The 24,613-nt window shown below is 43.7% G+C and overlaps 2 protein-coding genes across 2 annotated transcripts in view; one reads left to right on the top strand and one right to left on the bottom strand.

Moving 5' to 3' along the window:
• Window positions 1-22,739, bottom strand: part of TMEM39A (transmembrane protein 39A) — a 77,652-nt gene extending 54,913 nt beyond the window's left edge. The window contains exon 1 of the mRNA XM_029578653.1: window positions 22,609-22,739. The gene's annotated coding sequence lies outside the window, so the exon portion shown is untranslated. The remainder of the gene's footprint in view (window positions 1-22,608) is intronic.
• LOC115076492 overlaps window positions 1-24,202 on the top strand; it is a 32,088-nt gene extending 7,886 nt beyond the window's left edge. Inside the window, exons 2-5 of the mRNA XM_029578035.1 lie at window positions 3,815-4,085; window positions 19,349-19,470; window positions 22,599-23,086; window positions 23,704-24,202. Coding sequence (XP_029433895.1) covers window positions 3,815-4,085; window positions 19,349-19,470; window positions 22,599-23,086; window positions 23,704-23,877 — 1,055 coding nt within the window. The 3' untranslated portion in view covers window positions 23,878-24,202. The remainder of the gene's footprint in view (window positions 1-3,814; window positions 4,086-19,348; window positions 19,471-22,598; window positions 23,087-23,703) is intronic.
• The last annotated feature ends 411 nt before the right edge of the window (window positions 24,203-24,613 follow it).

The following is a 24,613-nucleotide window of genomic DNA, read 5'->3' as shown; positions in this document are numbered from 1 at the left end:
CCAGGCCGCAGCAGGAGCCGGCGGGCGGGTAGGCGTGCATTCATCCACGCGGAGGGAGCCGGCGGCAAAAGCGGCCTCCGGCAGCCCCCGCTGGCAGTGAATGAATGCACACCTGTGTACGCCCGTGCGATTTCGGCGCTCAAGGCGTGACGTCACAACGCTTGACGTCACGGCATGTGACTGCCTTGAGAGCCGAAATCGCACGGGCGTACACAGGTGTGCATTCATTCACTGCCAGTGGGGGCTGCCAGAGGCCGCTTTCGTCGCCAGCTCCCTCCACCTGAATGAATGCACGCCCGCCCGCCGGCTCCCACCGCGGCCTGGATCGAACGGGCGCCCACCCGCCCGCCGGCTCCCGCCACCGCCTGGATCGAACGCGTGCCCACCGGCCCCCGCCACCGCCTGGATCAAACGCGCGCCCACCCGCCCAGCAAAATAGCGGGTTACAAAGGAGATAATCGGAGCGCGCGTCACAGTATCGGAGGGGAATAGCTAATTCGTTCATTAAATAGCTAATTCATTCATTTACATATCATATACATGCTGAGTGCGGAAAGGGTTACGGGTCGGTTTCAAGAAGCGCTAAGGAGACTGTATCGCAGGATCGCCTTGCGCGTCCGAATTGTGCGCCCACAGTGGGTTACAGACGGGGAATCTCCAACCGCACCTTACAGTATCGAGCTGTTAGTGTGAAAGAAAAATACACCTTGCAGTACCGTATTCTTTATTTTTTTTGGAAGACTGCAACTTGAGATTTCTCTCCCTGTTATATTTTTTCATATGAGGGCAACTCTCATAACAAGCATGCATATATACACACACAGTCTTAAAAAAAAATGACCTTGATGATGGCTTTAACTTACGGTAGCAAATATTTTGCTGTGCATCTGTATCATTATCAGTGTCAAGATAAGTTGCATGGCTACAAGGTCCCTGCCTCCAAGATGTGACTGCCTTCTGTTTGAGCACTGTTTGCTTTAGAGAGTTGTTCAGGGCAACACAGAGAGGTGGTAGAGGTGGGACTGAAAACTGAATCTCTGTGCAGTGATGACTGAGTTGCCCTGCCCTGTAATTCGACTGCCCACTGTCAGCATATTCCACAAGTATTTTAACCAAATGTGGATATTTTCTACTGTTTGCAAACTACAGATACCCCAGCCTGCTGAGTACCAATAATGAGAATTTTTTGACTTTCTGGTAGTTCAGAGAGTGATGCTATCTGTGGAGGTCAGTGATGTGGGATGAAAGAGCAGCTAATATCATTAAAGTTTACAAAGTTATAAAGGAGAAAACCTGATTATATACAGACGCTATAACCTTGAAGGTGGCCATAAAATAAGGGCAAAAAAAAAGATACAATTTTTCTTTACAAAGCAGATATCTTTCATAGTGCACTCAGAGGAATTTTGCATTTTTCAAATGTCTGCGGATAGTTGGAAAGTCTGCAGGTACTTTTCCACCAATTCTCAAAGGGAAAAGGTTCCTTCAGAGATCTGCACCTGCTTTTTCTAAAGGTACTTTCCCCCCTTCAAAACAATGTGTATAGTTTTGGAAATGCAAAGCTACGCCCATTATTGCCTCTCCCAACCTAACATTACCTGCAGGAAAATCTCCATTCAATGTGGGAAAATGTTCAACACCAACCCTGCAGGGATGCTGGGCAGTTTTCATGGCTTTTGAAAATTACTCTTGGGTTTCATTTGTTTTTATATCTTTCACGGCAGTCAACTACAGGGTCATGACTGGACTGCTATTTGCCAACACCAGCTCATCCTCTTATGTTCACCTCTGCAGAAGGGATCTACCTGACACCAAGGATTATTTAAACATCATCTTTGGGTAATTCACATCCCAATGCAAAGACCCCAGTTTTCTCCTGGATCAATCCTCCATGATTAAAAAAAAACAACAAAAAACAAAACACCTTTGATACAGGTGTTGCCAATGGCTGCAGGCCAGTTAGGAGTCCATTGTCAACAGTGTAAAACAAACACATAATTCTGACACAAGATAAATGTATGTTGTAACCAAGACAGAATGCCATTATGTACTAGGCTAATACTCAATTCTAAAAGCCCAGAGGATCCACAGGCCTAAAAGCTGGAGGTGACACACACTTCCAAATGTCTCCCCCTGATCCGACACTTCAGGACAGGCTGTGGACCAGGCGGCGAGGGGTTTCCTCCATGTTGCCAGCATTACCACGTGCATCCGGTCATTTACTGAACTCAGGGCAAAGACCCACCACCAGGAATCAGATTAAAATCGCAAGACAGCAGGGTTGCAAAAACCCGAGGGAGCAGTGCAATAAAGAGGTGGAAGTTCTTAATATATAAAAGAAAAGCTGTATCTTGGGGTGATCATCTCTTATGATCGTAACATAAGCCAAACAAACAGATAGATAAACCAAAGGCAACAGTAAAAGCCAGAAGGATGCTGTGCACAGTTTGAGACCGCACCTTCAAAAGGATATCAACCCAGTGGAATCAGTCCAGAAGGCAGCTAAAAAAATACAGTCTTCATCATAAAGCATATGGGGGTCAGACTTAAAGATGTAAACATGTATACCATAGAGGAATAAAAAAAAAAAAATTACATAAATCAGTATGGCAGACATGCCATTACATACCACATATGAGAGAAGAAAGTCACAAAAAATATTTCTATAAACATTTTTACTGTCATGCATTTTTATACAAAACACCAAACTATATAACAGTATCATAATTATTTTTCAACATGGCAAATGTATAGATACACAGCTTCAAAAAATTATAATCAAAATGTGTCACACAAAACCACATACACACTAATAAAACCTCTCATTCATCTACACACATTCAACAATTGCACTGCATGAAAAAAAAATGTATTTCTTAAAGTCACTTCAAATATCTTTCTGCACTTTATATAGTTGAAATGAACCCCCTTCTTTCCAAAAGTTTTCAAATGTCTTCTTTTCCCACTGAACGTGTGTTCAGCGACCACCCCAGTACTCCAAGCGTCTTCAAGTATCTTCTCTTTCCACTACAGTATATTCTCAGAATGACCACTTCAACAAGGTCCCTCATTTTACCCCAAAACAGGCTTCTTCAGGGGGAATTGCTCCACACCATCTCATATCCAAACCACATACAAACAACATCAAAATATTCAAACTTCTACATATTTATAACACTATCTTATCACAAAACACTTATAAATGCTCTACTGTTTGTTGAATACCATGGGTAATAATAATATGGTGACATACTTTTGGTAATGTTTCATTTGTCACAAGTAAAATCCATCTCATTAAGTGACTTTACATCATATTCGACTTAAGCACTAACTATTCAATGTAGTTGAAAGATACAAACCACACAAAACTTAATACTGTCACATCAATTCTAACAGCATCATCTTTTGCAAACCTCAAACAGCATACCATAAAACATACACCGTGAGGGATCAAGTTATGCTGTGAAAGGGAACGGATGTAGCCTTCCCTTCTCGGATCCTGGTTTGGCCATCAGCCCCATCCGCCACAGCCAATGCTACTTTGGGAGTGGGTCCCTGACTATAGTTTGACAGCTTCTGCACGGCGATATCCTTCACAAATGGCCATGTCGACCCGTACCGCTAAAAAGGACAGAGAAAGAGACAAGGATAGGCCGCGGCCTACCGACACACCGTCTGATGACGACACCGGAGCTACAGAGCCGCCTGTATCCGCGAATTGGGCTAATATTAAAGCCGTCGTAGTGGAAGCCCTGGAACCGGAATTTAAAAAAAATCTCCAGTCAACTCACGGATCTTACCACCTCCATTGTAGGCTATGAGAGGTGCTTTACAGAACTTGAACAGCGGGTATCCGATGTTCAAGATGGCCTCCACACCTCGCAATCTGAGCTGGTGGCCCTGAAAACAGCCATTGCCCTGCACACAGACCGGCTAGAGGACCTCGAGAACCGGTCCCGGAGGTCAAACCTCCAATTCGTGGGCCTGCCAGAAACGCTGGATGAAAAGGAGCTCCCCATGATGCTCAAAGCGTGGCTTACTCAGGAACTCAATATCTCCCAGGCGCGAGAACCCTGGCAGGTTAAGTGAGCAAACAAGTTAGGCCCGAAACGGAGTCAGCAGGATCGCCCATGAGTGATAATCGCAAAAATTTTAAATTTCGCACATAAATCTAAAATACTGCAGGCAGTACATTCGGGGAAGTCCCTCACGTACGACAACAAGAAAATTCTTGTATTTCAAGATTTTTCCACGACCCTCTCAGCGCAGCGACGCGAGCTCTCCCCATATTGTGCTAAATTGCGTCTGCTGGGCCTCCGTGCCATGATTGTCTACCTGGCTTGGGTACGAGTGTCGACCCCTGGAGGCCCGCGCAGGTTCACGGATGTGGGGGAGATCCAGAACCTTAACACCACACTGGATGTGCCTTTGGCCAGCCCTCGGGAAGCAACTGGTGCCCGTGACAGATGAGCGGGGCCCGGAGGCCCTAGGTTAAATTCAGTTATGCCGCAGCGGGGAGGAGATTGTGACCCCCACGGCTTTCCTTTTTGTTCCTTACTAATTGGGTTTTCTGTCTCTCCGAGCCCCAGCACTGATTAGGAGTGTCAGCAATGGACTTTGCTACGTTCTTGGATACATATGCCTAATATGGGAAGCCCTAAGTTACGATATTCTCTCTTTTGTGACTGTGTGGTTTGCCCTGGAACTGGCTCGGGGGGACAGTTTTGTGTGTTGTTGGTAGGTTCGAGACTGCATTGACAACTTGTATTTCTCTCAGGTACTTGTTTCATGTTGGGCGGGTGGAGCGGGAGCCAGTAGAGTCTTAGTGATCTCTGTTAATGGGGTTGAGCAGGGAGGGGGAGATAGGGGGAGTGGGGGATTTGCTGTGATCACGCTGTGTATGTACTTAAGTGTCACACTATTGGCTGATGTCGAATGGTTTGGCCCTGGAGGGGTGGGTCGATGCTGGGAGGACCCATCCTTCTTTGTTATGCATATGAAACAACATTTATTGCAACCCTTGGCTATACTGGACGGCTAGCCGAGGAACCCGTATTTTTTCCTGGAACGTTTGTAGTATCAATTCCCCTATCAAAAGGTCCAAGATACTTCATACTTTAAAAAAGAAAGTCAGTGGATCTAGCCTTTCTACAAGAAACTCACCTGACAGATCTAGAACATGCCAAGTTAAGTCGAGATTGGGTGGGATCAGTGCATTATGGATCAGCCAATACTAGGTCAGTTGCGGTGGCCATTTTAATCCGGAAACACCTATCAATTATGGTTCAGACTGAAATCAAAAGACCCCCAAGCCGCTATCTGATTTTGATGGTAGAATTCAACCATGCTACTCTAATTCTGTGCATCATCTATGCACCGAATACTTACAGTGCAAACTTTTTCCAGACCATCCACAGATTGCTTCTTCCTTATATAAATCAGGATGTAATAGTTGGAGGAGATTTCAATGCGGTCCGAGACCCACAGTGGGATAGGTCCTCTGCTACCCAGAGGGAGGGTACTTACAGTAAAGGGATCCAGTTATTGGAAAACTTGTTGCATCTAGTGGATGCCTGGGAAAGTTGCATCCCTTAGAGATTATACTCACCTCTCCATAGCACATGCCACACATTCTAGACTGGACTATCTTTTGGTGAGTGCCCACTATTTTTCCAAAATCTCTGAGGCTGGGATTGGGGACATAATCATTTCAGACCATGCCTCGATCTGGAAAGAGCTCTCACGGTCGCCCCTGGAGTCTGCAAACTTTCACTGGCACTATCCCTATTTTCTAGCGGATGATGTCCCATTTCAGGATTACCTCTGGGAGAAGTGGGTGGATTTCTCCAAACTGAATGCCCAACATAGTGGGGACCCAATACTATTCTGGAACACGGTTAAGGCAGTGCTACAAAGCAATATTATCTCCTTTTTGGTGAACCTAAGAAAACCCTTGATAAACATTTACTATCTCTTAGCACCCAGCTCCAACGAGAGAAGCATGCTCTGATCAGCCTCAATTCTCGGGAGCATAGAGAATCTTACCTCTCTTTGCAAACAGCAATTAATTTCCTTCTGCACTAGCGTGCTAAGAAGAGCCTTTTATACTATCAGCTTAAACTCTACCGGTTTGGGAATAAAGCAGGGAAGCTGATAGCCAACTCGATCAAAGCCTCTCGGGCGTCCCATTACATACCAGCTATCCGGACGCCTGGGGGCCAGATTGTCAATGATACTCCCTCTATTCTGAAATCTTTCCATAAATAATATGGGGCCTGGGGCCAGATTGTCAATGATACTCCCTCTATTCTGAAATCTTTCCATAAATAATACTCTGACCTATACACCTCAGAAGGCTGGAGTCAAGGGAATTGGGACCGTTTTTGCGAGCGCCTTCATCTCCCTCATGTTACATCTGACCAGGGTGGGCGCTTAAATAAGCTGATTTCGGAGGATGAGGTGCAGTGGGCCATCCGCCCCACAACACCACACCACAGACTTAAGACCCTGGCCCAGCCAGTTACAGTTCAGAGTTTTATAAATGCCTCAGAGACCCCCCCTCACACAGCTCCTCCCACGAGTATTTAATGCCTTGATCCATACAGGCACTTATCCAAAACATGGAAATGTGCCTCATGTAACTCGTATCCACAAGCCTGGGAAAGAGCCCCTACATCCTGCATCTTATTGCCCAATATCTTTGTTAAATGTGGATCACAAACTTTTGGCTAAGATATTGGCGGAATGGCTAGCGGGAATTCTGCCATCCTTGATCAAACCAGGGCAAGTAGGCTTTGTTAGGAAATGTTATGCTCTCACTAATTCTTGACTGGTGGCTTCTGCCGGTCAGTGTCGGGCAGGCATGAGTCTCAATGAGGATAATTTCGATAACAATGACAGCAAGCAAGATAAATTCTATGAAATCTTGAAATATTGCCTTCATACAACTTGAGCAGATTCACATCAGGTGAGTTGTCAAATTTGCACAAGTACCTAATAAGGCACTAAAAAATTATTTAATGACATTTTATTTGCATAAGAAAATAAAAATATTCAACAAATTGGTTGCTACATACAGAGCAAAAATGGTACTTGTCTTCTATTTGAGTTTTAACTGAAGAAGCAATTAGTACCCATGTAGAGATAGCGGACATCAGAGTTCGGTGGGAAAATATTGAATCTCAGTTGTTTATTTGTTTAATTATGTCTAACCCTCTCTCAGACAACCTCCTGCTTCTCCAAATCTTTCAAAATCAAGTCTCAAAAGCTTTGATCAAGGGATTAGGAAGCTCTCTATAAGGCCATTAACTCCAGTATAAGCCCTTTCCCCTACTTCCATATACACTTCTCTCTCAGTATTACTCTGTTGCTTTCAGCTGTCTATCATGTTATTCTGCTCTTTGACTTCTTTTGACCTGGTAATACAGGCTAATCATGTCTGTCCAAGCACTGCACGTTCCCAGATGCTTACGGAATGCAAACCCATTCCTTCCAGGAGCTGCTGGGAGTCATGGCGAAGGAAACGATGCACCAGAGCAAGGAGGAAGGCAGAATAGCACTCTAGACACTGCAAACTGACTACAGAGTTGTCTTATTTGTTTTTATTCTGGAGATGGACCATTTATGGCAGGGGTAGCCAACTCTGGTCCTTGAGAACCACAGACAGGCCAGATTTTCAGGATATCCGCAATGAATATGCATGAGATAGATTTGCCGACAACGGAGGCAGTGCATGCAAATCTCTCTCATGCATATTCATTGCGGATATCCTGAAAACCAGGCCAGTTTGTGGCTTGCAAGAACCAGAATTGGCTACCCCCGATTTATAGTATCTGCCTTTAACATGTGTAGATCTATCACTTATACGTTTGAAGTCCATACTACTTCACCTTTCACCCTTCCAAGATAAAACACAATTATCTAGGTACAATTTGTTAATATTTATCCGTAAGATGTTTCAAGAGGCACTAGAAAAAATACAGACCATGATATATGGTTGTAATATTACATAAGTTAATAAAGGTGCTGCTGCACTGACCTTCATCAGAGCGCTCCCATGTAGGCAACGTATGCTGATGTACACCATATCTAAACGTAGCATAAACTAGTAAAGAATGGACTCGAGGAAGGAGATTTTTAAAAACCTAGAGGTTTTGCCAGAGGAAAAGATGCATACATTTTATTCCAAAAGAGATGTAAAAGTGGATGAATTACAACTAGGCAAAATGGATGGGCCACTCTGGTCTTTTTAATGCCATCAGCATCTGCCCTGAATCCGGTCTCATTACTGCACAAGGCAAAGAAAACTACATTAGATGCAACAAAACGGATACAGCAGAGAGAGAAGGAAAACAAACCTGAACACAGAATATCCTGCACATGAAAGATAGAATCTTCTTTTATTCTGTAAGGGCAAGGGGAAGAGATTCACTGAAGGAACGGGAGTTTGTAACACTAATTTTCAAAGCCAAGTTATACACACATGCTTGCTTTGAAAATTATCACACCCCAACTGCCCAGACACAAGGACGCCTGCTAATAGGAATGTAGACATTTTTAGGGAAAACTTGCGAGCATATTTTTTGAAAATCCAAAAGTATGAGCTTAAATCCAAACTCCTCAACTCGGCCCGTGTAAATTTCTGCACATATTGGGCGAGTAATTTTATGACAAGCCATGCCTTAGTCAGATTTATTTTCACCTGGGAAGCAGGAATACAGCATTGCACTTAAGCCTTGGGTACATCTTCCATTTCTTCCTTCCTGGCAGCTTATTAAAAAGGGCACTGAAATTCTGGAAAATAGAAGAAAGTAGAACATGGAGCCAGGCAGAAGCAAGTTCTAATTGTGCCAGAATGATAAGACATCTGGGATCCTTTGCAAACAAGCAGGCTTGTCCTCCATGGACAACTACAGTAAAGACAGGATTTGTGAATGCAGAGGTGACTAAAAGCAGAACCACACATATAAATTCACAATAATTGGAATTTATGTAGCATTTTTCAAGGAAACTGGATACCAATGAGCTTTACAATTTCACACTGCAGAAATACATATACAACCATCTCTTAAGTAGAAACTGTGGTTTCCCAATTTTGGCACCCAATCTGTACAACAGCTTTCAAATGGGAGAGGAGAATTAGTTAAACTTAACAGTATAACTCATCCAAGGAAGGCCTATTCTCTGAGACCAATCACCCAGAGTCAGAGTCTGCAATACAGCCCGATGCATCTGGACCATGCGCTAGGTGCTGCGCAGGACACATTTCATTACGGCTGGAGCTTGGGAGAGACTGCTAAGGTAGCCCTCACAGACTACATTCAGAACACCCTAGCTTGCTCTTAACTGCAACCCAGCAAGGATACCAAAAAGCCCAGCTCGGAGCTTTCATTTTCAATGCCTTAATACCTTGGGACACATCATCCACTACGCCAGGGTAAAACGCAGGACAACAGATCCCAGAATGCTTGGGTCTGGTATCCAGAAATACAGTACTGGCTCAGAAGCCCTGATGGGTTAGAGTTAGGAGAGACATAACAAGAGTTGCAAGTTCTGAAAAAACTGAAACCTCTTTTTCACTTCCATGACTTCCGCCTCGTGTTGCAATCCCATTATCCTATCCAAAATTGATTATTGCAACTCCCTCCTTATCGGTCTCCCTGCGATCAACATCAAACCACTGCAGATGGTTCAGAATGCCGCAAGGATTCTCACCAACTCAAACAAAAGAGATCATATCACTCCCATCCTTTACTCACTTCATTGGTTACCCATCAAATTCAAGATCTCTTTCAAAGTTCTCATGATGATCCACAAGGACATCCACATCTCCCCCCTCAAGCTAAGCACCCATCTTCGCCCACACTCTTCAGAAAGACCTGTCAGAAGAGCATACAAAGGCTCACTTTATGCTCCTCCTGCTAAAACTTCCTTAAGAAAGCGAGCCTTATCCACAGCAGGTCCCACCCCTCTGGAAACACGCTTCCCCCAGATCTCCGGCAAGAACTCTGCCCTCAGACTTTCAAGAAAAAACTTAAAACTTGGCTCTTCAGTCAAGTTTTTCCTCCCAATTCTCTTATCAGTTTCATTGTAAAGCCCTGTTGGCCAGTTTTATGTTACATGGAAACCGATGTGATGTTTGCTAAACGAACGTCGGTATACAAAAACTTTAAATAAATAAATAAAAATAAATAGGACAGTGACTCCCCAGACAAGAGTCCACCGCACTCGCAACTCCCCACTTACTCGTATAATGCAACTGGTAATCTCTTCACTTTCTGAGCAAGAGCCATAATTTCCCCAACCAGCGCCCTCTGGCACGTGTCCTCTGCCCAGTTACTCCCCAGCCCCTGAGCAGTTCCCATTACTGGAATGTATCCCTACCCTAATTTACTTCCATTCTGTGCTGTAGTCCTATACTCTGTCGGTTTTGTAATTTTTTGTACTTGCTCTGTATCGAAGTTACTTATTCTCCTGGTTGTTAATGTTACTTGTACTTGTTTTTAATAATGTGTTTAATAAGTTGCTAACGTCTCAAATGATCCTTGTATCGCTCCCACGTGACTGTTCTGTTGCACTGTAAACCGGTGTGATCTGTAAGCCATACAGGAATGTCGGTATATAAGAATTTTAAATAAATAAATAAATAAATAAATAAATAAATAAAGAGCCCTGAACAAGCTCCAGGCCGATACAAAAAAAAGTGCGCAAGATTTTAGTATCAGCCGCATGCAAATGAGGGCCCACGGTAAAAAGAGGCGTCCCTAGCGTGTCCTTTTTGACAGGAACGGCGGCTGTCAGCGAGTTTGACAGCCGACGCTCAATTTTGCCAGCATCGGTTCTCAAGCCCACTGACACCGGCATAATTAAGCGCCCGTCTTCCGACCTGCAGGCTGCCGGACGATTTAATTTCTTTTTTTTTTTTTTAATTTTGGGGCCTCCGACTTAATATCGCTCTGATATTAAGTCGGAGGGTGTACAGAAAAGCAGTTTTTTCTGCTTTTCTGTACACTTTCCCGGTGCCGGCAGGCGTTAATTTCTGAAAGTAAAATGTGCGGCTTGGCTGCACATTTTACTTTCTGTATCACGTGGGAATAGCGTGTCGAAAACGCGTGTCCAATCCCCCCTAAACTAATAGCACCCGCAACATGCAAATGCATGTTGATGGCCCTATTAGTTATTCCTGCGCGATACAGAAAGTAAAATGTGCAGAAATTAACGCGTTTGGACGCACGTTTTCGATGCGCTATTATCCCTTAAGGGGTAAAGCTAGCGCGTCGAAAACGAGCGTCCAAACGCGGGCTAACGGTGCGCTCTCATGGCCACAGCTGCTGACAAGTGCAAGAGAAAGCACCAACATGTACTGCTCACTCATGGTTCTTCTCTGCTTTCTCAATCCACTGGAGCGCACTGTACTATATTGGCCCATTGGTGACCAGTAAGAGCCAGCAGGAGAGTGGCACAAGAGTAGAAGTCCTGAAGTGGCACAAGAGTAGCAGTCCTGAAGGGACATTGGAAGAAATATGTGAAGGGACGTTGGAAGAAAATAGGGAAAAGAGCAGAAGCCAGGCACAAGACGACATGAAGGGCCTTACAAGACTAAGCACACATTCAAAACTGCTGTACAGCTAAAATAAAAAAAAAAAAATAAGAAGAAAAGCAAAAAAGTCCAGTATAAATCTTATCTAGAATCTCACCCTCTTACTTCTCCTGACTTGTGTTCAGATCGTGTGGACTATTTCACTAATACTCCAATCGCAAGCTTCCAGCAGAAGCCAACATTAATGCTAAACAGATTCTTACCAATTGTGCACTGGCAAAAAGAGAATTCGGTAACTAAGATAAAATCAATTTCTTCAGAGGGGAAATAAAGAAGGAACTGTGTTCATTTAAAAAAAAAAAAAAGAGAAGTATGTATTTATCTTTAACAGGGTAGCATTTATACAGCAAGAGAAAAAGTGAGACCTGCAGGAGGGGTGCTGAGGATATCACAGCAGTCCACGAGCTGTCAGTCTCCCAAAGGTTAGTCTTCTCACGGCCACAGCTGCTGACAAGCGCAAGAGAAGGCGTCAACACTTGCTGCTCGCTCGTGGTTCTTCTCTGCTCTCTCAAGCCATGTTCCTTCTCCCCAGACATGGCTCCTTCCATGCCTCATTTCTTGCTCCGGCCTGAAGGCATGGCAGCACCTACATGGTGCACCCTGCTTCAGCACAGGGGTTTCTGAACTCCGGTCCTCACGGGGCTGGTTTTCAGGGTAAACCAAGCTTTGCAAATCAGCCTGGCTTTTAGGCCACATGCATACAAATATCTAAGCTGAATATTTATTGTTCCTGTCCTGAAAACCAGATGTTTGCTCGCTGGCTAAGTGGTGCGCCGGAGTTAGCTGCTCCCCAACCCTTGGCTTTGGAGCCTGACACAGCAGGGAGCTATGGCATAGGGTCACAGATGTGAGCGGTAGGCCCCTGTGGATCAAGCACCCTAAGCTGCAGCCAACTCATCCACATCCAGCAGAAAAAGACCCAGTGTGCACATCTTCCCCATAGCCTAACTGGCACAGTAGGTGCAAGTTATGCTCTAAGGATGGCAGGGCCATATCCCTTGAGGGATGCATCCTTTCAACAGCAAATACCTCAAAAGTGAGCCACATGGAGGTCAACACTCATTAATTCAGAAGAACTTGTCACTTTATAGTCTTATCTGAATTCAAAAAGGGCTTCCTCCACCACTCAAAAGATGCACAAACAAAACTATCAAAAACAATGCTCTCTGAAAATAAACAGAAGATCTTCTTATGAATTTGACTTCCAAAAAATAATGAGACTACAATACTTCTTAGCTATCTGTGTTCACTGCCAGTGGTAATGCAAACCATGAAGGTATTACTGGAATGAACGATCAGACAGGTCTCATGCACTCCCTGAATTCAGATACAATTCAAACAGGCAAGGCTGGCCTGATGACCTAGTGGCTACAGACTGATGTGTACGAGTCCCAGGCTCAAGCTCCAAGCTCGGCTCCTGCTCCCCTGGCTGGCGGGAGCTGGAGACAATCGCATCCCCTGGGAAGGTGTCCCAGCCATCAGGCAACAGCACCAACAACGGACCAGATGGAGGGCTCCAAAAGGGATGCACGGCTCGGGCTTCTTAGTCCGAGGACGACTGATACAGCGACTGAGCTAGAAAGGGACAGGATTAAAGCACGGAGCAAAACCTCTGAGCAGGCACAAGAGACTACAGTGCCTAACCCCGTTCCCCATGTCCATCATTAATGGCAGTGAAGAAGGCTGGGACTGAATCTGGAAGCAATCTGAGCAGGAGAAAAGCTATCTGGTCAAGAAAATAGTCAGTTAGGAGAGGATTACAGTCCTAGACACCAGTGCTTGAGCATTTCAACAAAGCTGACTCCAGACTATTGAAAGGCTGTTTTAAAGAGGTTCCTGGGTATGTCAGAAAAGCCTCTGTCACATGCGCTGCTCCTCTTTCTCTAATCTAGATGGTTCTTCTGTTGCCACACTCGGCACTTGCTTGTCTTGCGTTAAAAAAAAACCCCAACTCATTTCTATAGACAGGTTGCTGTGTTTAAGGCAAACCTAAAACGTTGCATAAAAACGCTTTATTCAAAATCATTATTGTAAAAACGCACCATACAGCGTATCAAATGATGGGACACTTCCAGTTAATTATATATGGGGGAAAGAGCGTTCTCTAACGGCATCAGTGCTATCAGCGTTAATGTGGGACGGATAAAATGTCCCAGTCCCCAGCACCACCACCCCCCTCCCCTCATCACCTTCACAACTGACACAGCAAATAAACTCCAAAAACATGCTCAGCCGAGGTTCTCGCTCTCTTGTTGTTACTACCCAGGGTTAGACATGGATTTAGAAAATGAAAGCACCAAACATTTGTAGGAGCTGGGAAAAAAACTCTCCCACTTTTTTCAATCTTATTTGGTGTTGCTATTTTGTTTGGCTATTTTCCTCTTTTGTAGTTTATTTTTCTGCATTATTTTTGCTTCCTTATCTTTAATTTTCAGGAACCAGGTGACTTGGCTTCTGGGATTTTTCCAGCCCTGTTATTACCCTAACTTCATCTAGCCAGAAAGCAACCTGAAAACAAAAGGGATAGTACCTGGATTCATGAAAAAACATTTGTGTGTGTAAGAACATAAGACATACCACGAGCCCAGCACCCAAAAGCATCCAGTCCAGGTCACTTGAAAAGAACCCTACAGACCCTACTCGATATAGGTTACTGGCGCTCAATGATCTCAAATTGCAAAGTCACATTTAATTGTAGAGCAAATTGCATCTATTTCTCCCACCTACATTTTGTCATCAACTTCCTCCCGGGATGGCAGGAACCCTCCCTCCAAGGCACACCTACAATGTGCAGGTAGGGGCTGCTAACCTTAGCAGCAGTCATCCACCCTCTCTTCCCAAGCCACCTTTATGGTGCGCACCCAGGCCAACCAGCAGGGGATCTGAATCCTGATCCTCTCCTCTGCTCTGAGGGGCTGTGGCCTAGGTCAAATTATACTTGGTTTATCCAGGGTTCATATTAAAATGTAAGGAAGTAATAATGGTATTTAGGTGTCTCAACATTTTTTCCAGTACATGCTTTAAGTAATAGTACAATAAATAAATATGACAACCCACCAGTTACTTTAATGAAATTGGATCTTTGCGTGGTCATGGGAACAGGATTATAATCATTTGATCTGGAAGGCTCTTAAGAGAGATGAGCACAGAACTAATTCTCAAAGTGTTTGGTGGAAAATAAGGTCATCATGATATGACTGAGGTTGGAGGGTGATGCACTCAGGAGAAACCTAAATGGAATAATTTCTTCAAAGTACAGGTAGCTCAGGGATAGGTAACGCCAGTCTTCAGGCCAGTTGGTTTTCAGGACATCCATACTCAATATGGATGAGATGCATTTGCGTGCACTACCTCCGCTGCAAGCAAACAGAGCTCATGCATATTCATTATGGATATCCTAAAAATCTGGCTGGCACGAAGTACTCAAAGACCAGCGTTACTTATCCCAAGGGTAGCTGATACATGGAACAGCAACTCACTCCACGCGACAGGAGGAATTCAAGAAAGCAAGGGTCAAGCACGTCCTCCGAGGTAGGGACACGAGGATAAAGTTGAAGATCAAGCAAGGTCTGTTGTACTGGAGCAAGTTGGGAAAATGAAGACTGGATGGGCCCAGTGGTCTTCTTCAGTTGCCAGTTTCTAACTTATGCTACCCTTACCGAAACCAATGCTGCCCGCTCTAAGATTACAAAGCAGAATGCCCTCACACTTTCCACCACCCTGCTAACATCCCTGGCCTTGATCAGAGGAATGCTTGCTTTCACTGCTCCCTTATGCTAGCAGAGGGTTAATTTCTTTACAGATTGACGCACCTACATTTTAAGCAGCCAAGGCTCTCCATGTAATCACCTATTTGCTTGCTTTTATGGGAAATCCATAAATATTCTGTGGCTCAATTCCAGTCAATGAGAAAATTTGGTGATTTCCCCATGACACTAAAATCCAGCTCATTTGAAATAAATTTCCTGCAGCATGCTAGTTTGGCTTTCTACTATTAGCCTCCCAGTGAGAACCCTGAAGCACCAAAGAGCCCTCCTGCTTCCTCTATCAGGCACAACACAAGGACCCATATTTAGCAGTGCCTCGACCTGCTTTAGGGCTTCTATCTTCAGATGCGAGGGGCTTGAAACACTTAGATGCCAAAGTTTGGTGCCTGAACAATAGTTGACTTGGGAGGGACCACATATGGAGCTTTTTAGGAACTGGACATCAAGGGGGCAATACTTTTATTTATTTAACATTGCACATAAAAAAAAGTCAACAAATACGTGCACAAGTTACACCAAGTTTTCCCAATCGGGCTTATGGGTGTAAGTTTGCTTTGAAAATTATCCTATCAAATCAACCCACACAACTTCCACCTGCTAAACAGTCCACACCAATTTTTCATGATAATTTACATGCATACTTGTTAAAATCCTGAAGCCTGCCCGCGAGTCCAAATTCCTCCTGGGAAGGTCTCCACTCAGCACAGGTAAATCTGCGTGCGAACATAACATCTGTGCCTAAAGTTTATCCACATATCGGGGGAGCAATTTTGTAACACACCATTTTATCCACAGAACGTCCTAGGAAAGCTACCCTCCTATCACCAACGTGCCTGATGCTTCCAGAAAACTCACTGCTGCTGTGCTGCCAACCTTTTAAACCTAGAATGTTTAAAGGATAACTTATACGACAAATACATGCGTAGGGACCTTTCGTTTTCAGTTATTTTTTTCAATGACAAAAAATAAAAGTCTGTGAAAATATGCCTTTGTTATAACAAATAGGAGAAAAATCAATGCAAAAGTCTTTTCCCCACTGATTTTTTTTTTGTTTTAGCATTGAAATTCCCATGAAAAATAAATAGAAATTGAAAACGAAGGTCCCTATACATGCATAAGTTACACAAATTTTCAAAGGGAACACGCGAGTGCACACATTCACTTTAGAGTTACGTCACTGAAAGTACCTGCACAAGTGACGCGAGCTATCTGGAGTGAAAATTTCCTGGGTAAACTTACAAAGCATGTGCCTCATAAGAACATAAAACCGAGAGTCCATCAAATCCAGTTTCCTATTCCAAAAATGGCCTATCCAAGTCACAAGTACCTGGCAAGTACTCAACATTAACAGATCCCATGCTACTAAAGATAGCAACAAGCAGTGGCTATTCCCTATTGATTAATAGCAGTTTATGGACTTCTCCAGGAACTTATCCAAACCTTTTTTAAATCCAGCTACACTAACTGCCTTAACCACATCCTCTGGCAATGAATTCCAGAGCTTAGGTGTGCACTGAGAGAAAAAAAAACTTTCACTGATTTGTTTTAAGTGTGCTACTTGCTAACTCATGGAGTGCACCTAGTCCTTGTATTATCCAAAATGTAAATAACCAATTCATATTTACTCTTTTAAGTCCTTTCATGATTTTGTAGACCTCTTATCTCCCCACTCAGCCATCTTTTCTTCAAGCTAAACAGCCCTAACCTCTTTAGCCTTTTGTCATAGAGGAACCCTTCTCTGTACTTTCTCCAGTGCAATTATCTTTTTTGAGTTGAGACAACCAGAATTGCACAAAGTATTCAAGGTGCGATCTCACCATGGAGCGATACAGAGGCATTACAGCAACCTCCGTTTTATTTGCCATTCCCTTCCTAATAATTCTGTTTGCTTTTTTGATCGCCACAGCACACTGAACAGACGATTTCATTATCAACTATGACGCCCAGATCTTTTTCCTGGGTGGTGACTCCTAATATAGAACCTAACATCATGTAAATACAGCATGGGTTATTTTCCCTATATGCATCACCTTGCACTTGTCATCTGCCATATGAATGCCCAATCTTCCAGTCTTGCAGGGTCCTCCTGCAATTTAACCCAATCCGCTTGTGATTTAAATACTCTGAATAATTTTTTGTCATCTGCAAACTTGATCACCTCACTCGTACTCCTTTCCAGATCATTTATAAATATTTTATAAAACACCGGTCCAAGCACAGATCCCTGAGGATCAGTGAACACCTCTCTCCTCAGAGTCCAGGTAAGCTTGCAAACAAGACGTATGCATGCACGTTTCTGGGCACTCTGGGCAGGCAATTTTATAAAATCCCACTTCTGCATGCACAGGAAAATGTGTGTGAAAAATGACTGCATGACGCACTGAATATATTTAATACCATTCAATGCACAGCTCTGGCACCTTGAATACAAATAACAGCTATCTTATGTTGACACAGCACTGTTAATGTTTGCACCATTGTTCAAGCTCTGTTGGTAAAATACAATAAACACTTAGCACAAGTCAGAGTTATAACAGATAAAGGCAATGAAGAGCTTACACATGAAGCAGACATCCTAAAACTACTATTTGATCTCACACTCCATTCCTGTCCTCCCTCAGCCCCCTTCAATTGCAGTTTATGAAAGACACTAGTGGAAGGGCAAAAAAAGCAGTTATGCATGAGGACTCACTGCCCCAGCCTTCCCCCGCCCCTGGGGGGCTGCATCCATGTCATTTTCCCCCATCAGCAGAGAGTGCATGTGCCGTTACAGACCACGCATGTTTCTACCCGCTGAGAGAGACTGGGCTATGTTCTGAAGCGTGGTCTAAGCACATTCTCATGTTCACATCTGCAGGAAATGCATGAAAAGCGAAACTAATATGAATTACACGTGTCCTGCTTGCCTGACTTACTAAGACTTTTTCCCCCCATGCTGATTCTGTGAAAATAAACATTTAGAAAATAAGACCTGTAATTACGCTTCCTCAGGGACAATTTTGGATGTGGCACGAGGGGAAAGCCCAAGGAAGCAGAATCAAGCATGAAATGACCTGTAAAAGCAGTGAGATGGAGAAATGTAAACAATCTGAACCGGATGACCATTCGGCAAGTGACCGGAGTTGATGGCTTTCCTAGGTTTTCAGCATCTATACAAACAGCAGTATAGCATCTTGGAGACCACCAATGTCCGCTGCCTGTTGCCAAGCACTACTGAAAGTCACATGCACCATCCCTGGTCTCATCTCTCCTTGCCTCCCCCCAGCTCATCATCTCAGACTGCGTAGTGATCAGCGTTCACTAGCAATTTATGAACACTTACTTTTCTTTACCATCCCAGCAGGCTCCCTGTTCAACAACTGTAATTTGCCCAACAGCTGACTGGATTGGCAGAGATTTACAGATATGTTTACATCACTTTCTGACCGGCAGTAACCAATATCTGTTAGCTAGCTGTAAGCTTTTTGGTGGTTTCAATCTAGGACCGAGTGTCCACTTCCCAAAAAAAAAAAAAAAAAATCCCACACTATCACAATCTAAGGCTAACTGGTACCAGTCTTAACAAGCCAAAGACTAGAGGAAGCAGGCCCTGCCATTGCTCGTGCTGTACCTGCTCTGTAGGTAAATGCAGGACTTCAGCTCCAGACAATCCAGCACCTACCTAGTACACTACATTCAGCAGAAAACAATCAAAAAACAGGAACTCAACACACGAAAATGTTTATTGATTTTACTTATGCAGTAAGAAATTAAGCCATAGCTATTCCAACCTCACAGGGGAGTCATCCCCACTCCATCTATTCAAGAAGATTACTTACAACAGACTGGATATTGCACTCTGGCATTTTGTTGCAATTATCATTATTCTATAGCTGATTGTCCCAAGTTGCTTGTAAAAGCTAAAAATATTAGAAAATGACAAAATTAAGGATGCAAAAATTGTTTTCATAATGCTTTTAGTCTCTCTCACTCTGTACTACAGGTGTACAGAGTCAAACCCATATAAACCAAGAGGAAAATATTTGTACAACGAAAGTTACGGACACCAGGGCAATACCGAATATCCAGTGTTGTTTGCAAGGAACCCGTGCACTTTTAGCCCAGGTAAATTACAGCCAATTTGGAAAGGGAAACCATGTGCGTTGTTTTCCCTTTGGAAATCAGCAGCCACATACTTTGCAACAACGGTGTATGCAGACTGCTGGAGGTGCAGAACAGCATGCATGCATTTGAAAAGTCAGAAGTACGCATACCACTTCACTTCCCGAGCTACAAAAACATCCTTGGGAATGTATCTAGTTAACCCAGAAAAATGCATGTGTGCAACGCTAGCCCATGCAATATTTCTAGCCAGGCAGTGGAGTGCACTTTCCAGCCCAGTCGATTTTTCCCCAGAAAATAAATCACTTTGGAAACTGACCTCCCATGACAAGACTAAGCTATCTCGCATCAGAGGAACCTTGAAATCTCAGTTTAGATGGTTTACTTTCTATCCACAGCCTTCCCATGCCATGTGGCACAAAACTCCAGTACTACTCAGATTCAAGAAACTGTATTGTATGATAATAGGTACACACATTACCAAAGTAATACACAGAATTTTATAACATCATGCATAAGTTAACCAGCAAATATGTGCACAACTGTTTTCAAGGGAAGCCTACACACACGAATCTTCTTTGAAAATTATTCTGGCAAAACTATACACTTACACCTATTTGATGTGCATGGCCTTGACAAAAGAATTTATGCACATACTTTTCAAAATCAAAAAGTATGTGCCTAAATCCCAGCCCCACCCAGTCTCCATCCCCTGGAAAGCCTCTCTCCTATGCGCATACAGTGTGTATGCATGCAATATTATGTGCGTAACAGTCACGCAATTTTCTAAAGGACCATGTCTGTCCTCAGCAGCACCTTTCAAAATTACCCTCAAAGACAAACATTTTCAAAGGAATCTAGTGGGCTAACCTAAGGAAATAGCCAGCTAGATCCCCCTTGGGTTAAAACTGTTCTGCACAGAACACATATCTGGATATAGTCACTCTAAGGACCTGATTTACTATGACTTTTTCCCCCATTCTGCCCCAAGTGTTAGGTATTCTTAGAGGTGTAACTTGGTTGGGGAGAAAATAACACATGGCTACTGAATATTTTAATACATACACAGTTACTGCTGGGCCATCTGCAGAAATAGCAGGGAAAAAAATATACAGGCACTTTTCCAGTAAGTGGCTTAGGGTAAAATATGCCCCCCCCCCACCCCCACCGGCTAACCATACATGCCCTGCAAAATGGCTACACCGCAACTTTGTGTCTCAGTTTCACAATCAGAACATGAAAGCTGTGTAAGGCCGAATATATATCAAATAAATAAACCTACTGTCCTTTACTTTCCAGTCTAACTCTTAGCCTTGAGGCTCATCAATATAAGAAAAAGAATCTCTGCCTTATGGCTTTGTTCATTACCTAATTGTGTTGGGGGGTGTAGGCAAGTGTATTGGAAGCTGGACCATTCGGAGGGCAAGGCTACTACCCTCAGGACTGCAAATCTATTCTCAAAAGGAAAATGCCTTGCGGAGTTTCCCTTCAAAAATGGGGCTGGCCTGCACAACGCCGGTATAAAAGCATCCCCCTATTTTTCACTCGCCTGGGAGCAGGTGCAAAGTACATCCTGCAAAGTGCATTTTGTAATCTCCACGTGCTTTCACTTTTCTGACTTATTCCTGTCCCTTTGCACACACCTTTACCCACAGTGAGGGAGAAATATTCAGACGTATTTTCATTTGGGTAAACATGCTTGACTACGGCCCCCTGGAGAAGGAAATTGACTTATATGGTCCATCCTATCTGACCCCATAATCATTACAAGTTCTTATTCCACTAAATACAAATTTCAACTTACCTGACTGTATCTGTCATGCAGTACTAGGATATTTATGTAAATTAGTTATCATCAACTGGCCTAAACTGGGTTATGGCTGTCCATCATGTGGTTCAACCTGTAAACATGCTCAAATACAACAAGATCAATGTGGGGAGGTAAATGTTTCTCAGCACAGCTGCCAAACACATTTTAGGATATGTTGTTTACCGTATTTAGTTTCTGCGTATTACATCTGTACAGCAGCTTTTATGATAGTGCAAGAAACATTATTGGACAGTGAAGTATTGTAATTACAAAAAAAAAATCTTTCCAGATTCTTCAATATGCCAGAGAAAAGATTTTTAAGTTTCCATACAGAAGAAAAGAGCAAAAATAGATTTAAGTATTGTTCTGCAGTTTGTAGCCTGTCATGTTTCTCAACTCAGCTTGAGCATGCTGGTACATGTGAGACTGGAATGCAGAAATATCCTACAACTGCTTCACTGCTTTCATACTTTGTCTTTTTGCAGCTCTGACTCACTACATGCAGGTTTTCAATGATATCCTTAACCTTACAAAATAAACTAAATTCTTAACTCCAGCACAGATTAAAAAAAATAACAACATATATATATACACATACATACATACATACATACACAGACACACACACACAGAGTGCAGAAGCAGCACCAGCAAAATCCATCCTGGACTACTACTAGAATTTCTCAATTAATTGGTGACCCTCAGGGCATGAATTTAATGGAGAAATCTATATACACAGCATGGCTAATTCCACAGGATTATCCACATGCTTGTTCTGTTTGCAAAGTTAAAATACTGACAGCAATGCTTTCTAAAAAGTTTTGGTATAAAATACATGTGGCCTGCTAGTTCGTTTCAAACTTTATGGGACCCATGAACAAAGTACCAGAGACTGCCTCCTGTCAGTTATTGTGCCTTTTTCTCCTCTTGAAGACATTTTTGGACACTATGTGCGGATACAATAAAACTGCTGAATGAATGAATAAGAGATCTGCAATTTCTTTCGCCGGAGGGTGTAGTATCCACCCAAAAATTTCCAAGGCTACAATGTTCAGGTAACCACCAGACTCCAAGTGGGTTCTTAGCACAGCAAGACTTCTTTCGCCACCAGATTCATGTCTTAGAAAGCCTCTCGGGTGCTGAATATGCATCCCCTTCCCCCTCCTCGCAAAAAAGGCACCATGCGTGAAGCAGCAAGTGCTAAAGACTTGCAGGGCTGAAGAACAGAAGTAAATGTCACCCCCCTCTTCGGACCAATTCAGAGAAATGAATTAGAAGCGATGCTGGGAAGGCAGGGGGAGAGAGAGCATGGAAGGCTGAGGAATACTCACACATGAAAGGGAGGCGGCTGCAGCTCAGTCATCAGACGGCGAGTCCCCTCGGGGCACGGCCACAAAACGGAAGAGGAACGGGGCCCTCCCCCACCACGAGCGGAAGGGCCACAGCTCCTCAGCAGTAAAAAGTTGCAGCTGGCTGCATGTCCGTCCCGCCGCGGGCAAAGGTGAGAGGGGCGGGCGGGCGCCCGCTTCCCGCAGACCAGGTCCCGGGAAAGGGCTTCTGAGCGGCCGAAGAGGGACGGAGGCCCTCCCTCCCCCACACGCACATCCACGGCAGCGCCGCGCCGCCAGCTTCCCCCTTTCCTCGCCGCCACCACCGCCGCCGCAGCCCAGGAGAGACGTGGCAGTGAGAGGCCCTCACGTCACCGCGGCGCGACGCCGCACGTACGCGCAGCCGGCAAGACAGACGCTGCGACCCGCGCGGGCAGACATGTTTGTGGTGGCGGCGGCGGTGAAGGATTCTCAGCCGTCTGTATGTCTAGGAACCGATTCAGATAACTTTATTGGCATGACAATTTTACACGTGTTGCCAAAGCGTAGGAACTAAAAGAAGAAGGGGGTGGGGGGGGGATGACAAAATGAAATGGTAGAAGTCAGGTAAAGGTACAGGTTACAGAAAGTACAGCATCAAGAATGTGTCACGTTTCGGAGCTGCAGGAAGGAGGAAGACAAAAAGTTGGGACTGGAAAAGAGAGAAGGGATGGGAGGAGCAGAAAAGGAAGCTCAGAGGAGGGGAGTGGCAGGATGGGAGGAGCAAAGAGGAAAGGGAGGGAAAGAGAGGAGGGGAGATTGATGATTGGAAGTGGGGACAGGGACGCTTGAAGAAAAGATAGAGAATTGCAGGAGGAAATATTGAGGGATGGAGGAAGAAATATATATGGGCGAGGATGTCTACAGGAAGTTCACCGAGATTTCACATTTTGAGCCCTATGAGCTGGTTGCTGTGCCTTGGGCAATGAATCCCTGGTAGTGGGTGAGGCCTATAAAAGATAGGGCTGCAACACAGCGTAGCTAAAGGTGATTCCCTTTAAGCTCAGGTGCCAGAGGTATTAATTTTTTGTTAATATTCTTTATTTTTATTTTATGTAGAAGTTGATGCCTCTAACCGCTAATGTTTTCTGCATCAAAAATTGTTGCAAGATAAAAGAGAGACAGCCGTATCCAAAGAAACTGAAGCAGGACGAGATCAAAAGAACTCGCCATCCATTCTATGCTTGCTCTTTTATTCCTAGAATTGTTTTATCCTTAATGTATATTATCTAGGCTTACAATGTTATAATGTTTTTTGCTTTCTTACCTCCTTTCCAGCTCTACTATGTTATATTGCTTTATGTTTTCGTTTTATGTACTGCACAGTTACAATTTTGATATATTGTTTCTCCACCTGTTACATGTAAATCGATGTGATGCCCTGGAAAGTCGGTATAAAAAAGCTTTAAATAATTTATTTAAATTTATTTATCTTTCCTTATGAAGCAAAGCAGATCATATGTTACTGTGGATTCTGTACCTTGGCTTCCTATATGCTGTATGTGGATTTCTACAATTTTAATATGATCACTCAATAAAACAATTGATATCCATCTCCCATTGTGTCTGTCTGAGGTTTTGTATGTCCTAATTCCTTTCTTGTCTTCTCTGAACACACCCAAAACATAGCTAAAATGTATTTCCTTCTCCATAACCACCAAAATCCATCCCTTCTTTTCTAAACATACTATGAAAACCCTTTTCCATTCTCTCTTCACTTCCTGCTTAGACCACAGCAATCTACTCCTCACAAGGTTCCCACTAAACCATCTATCCTCACTACAGTCTACTTAATATTCAGGCCACTAAAACTGGAAGCAATAAGAATGGGAGATTTCAATATCTCATCAGAGCATCTGTAATGCTTTATTTATAGGGCTGCCTAAGAATGCGTTACGCACCCTACAAGTTTTGCAGAATTCAGCTGCTAGACTGATATCTGTCTTAAATCGAAGAGCTCATGTCTCTC

The sequence above is a fragment of the Rhinatrema bivittatum genome, chromosome 15 (genome assembly GCF_901001135.1).
Source record: "Rhinatrema bivittatum chromosome 15, aRhiBiv1.1, whole genome shotgun sequence".
NCBI lineage: Eukaryota > Metazoa > Chordata > Amphibia > Gymnophiona > Rhinatrematidae > Rhinatrema > Rhinatrema bivittatum.
Note: the sequence above shows the minus strand (reverse complement) of the source record. Positions and strands in the feature narration are given on the sequence as shown.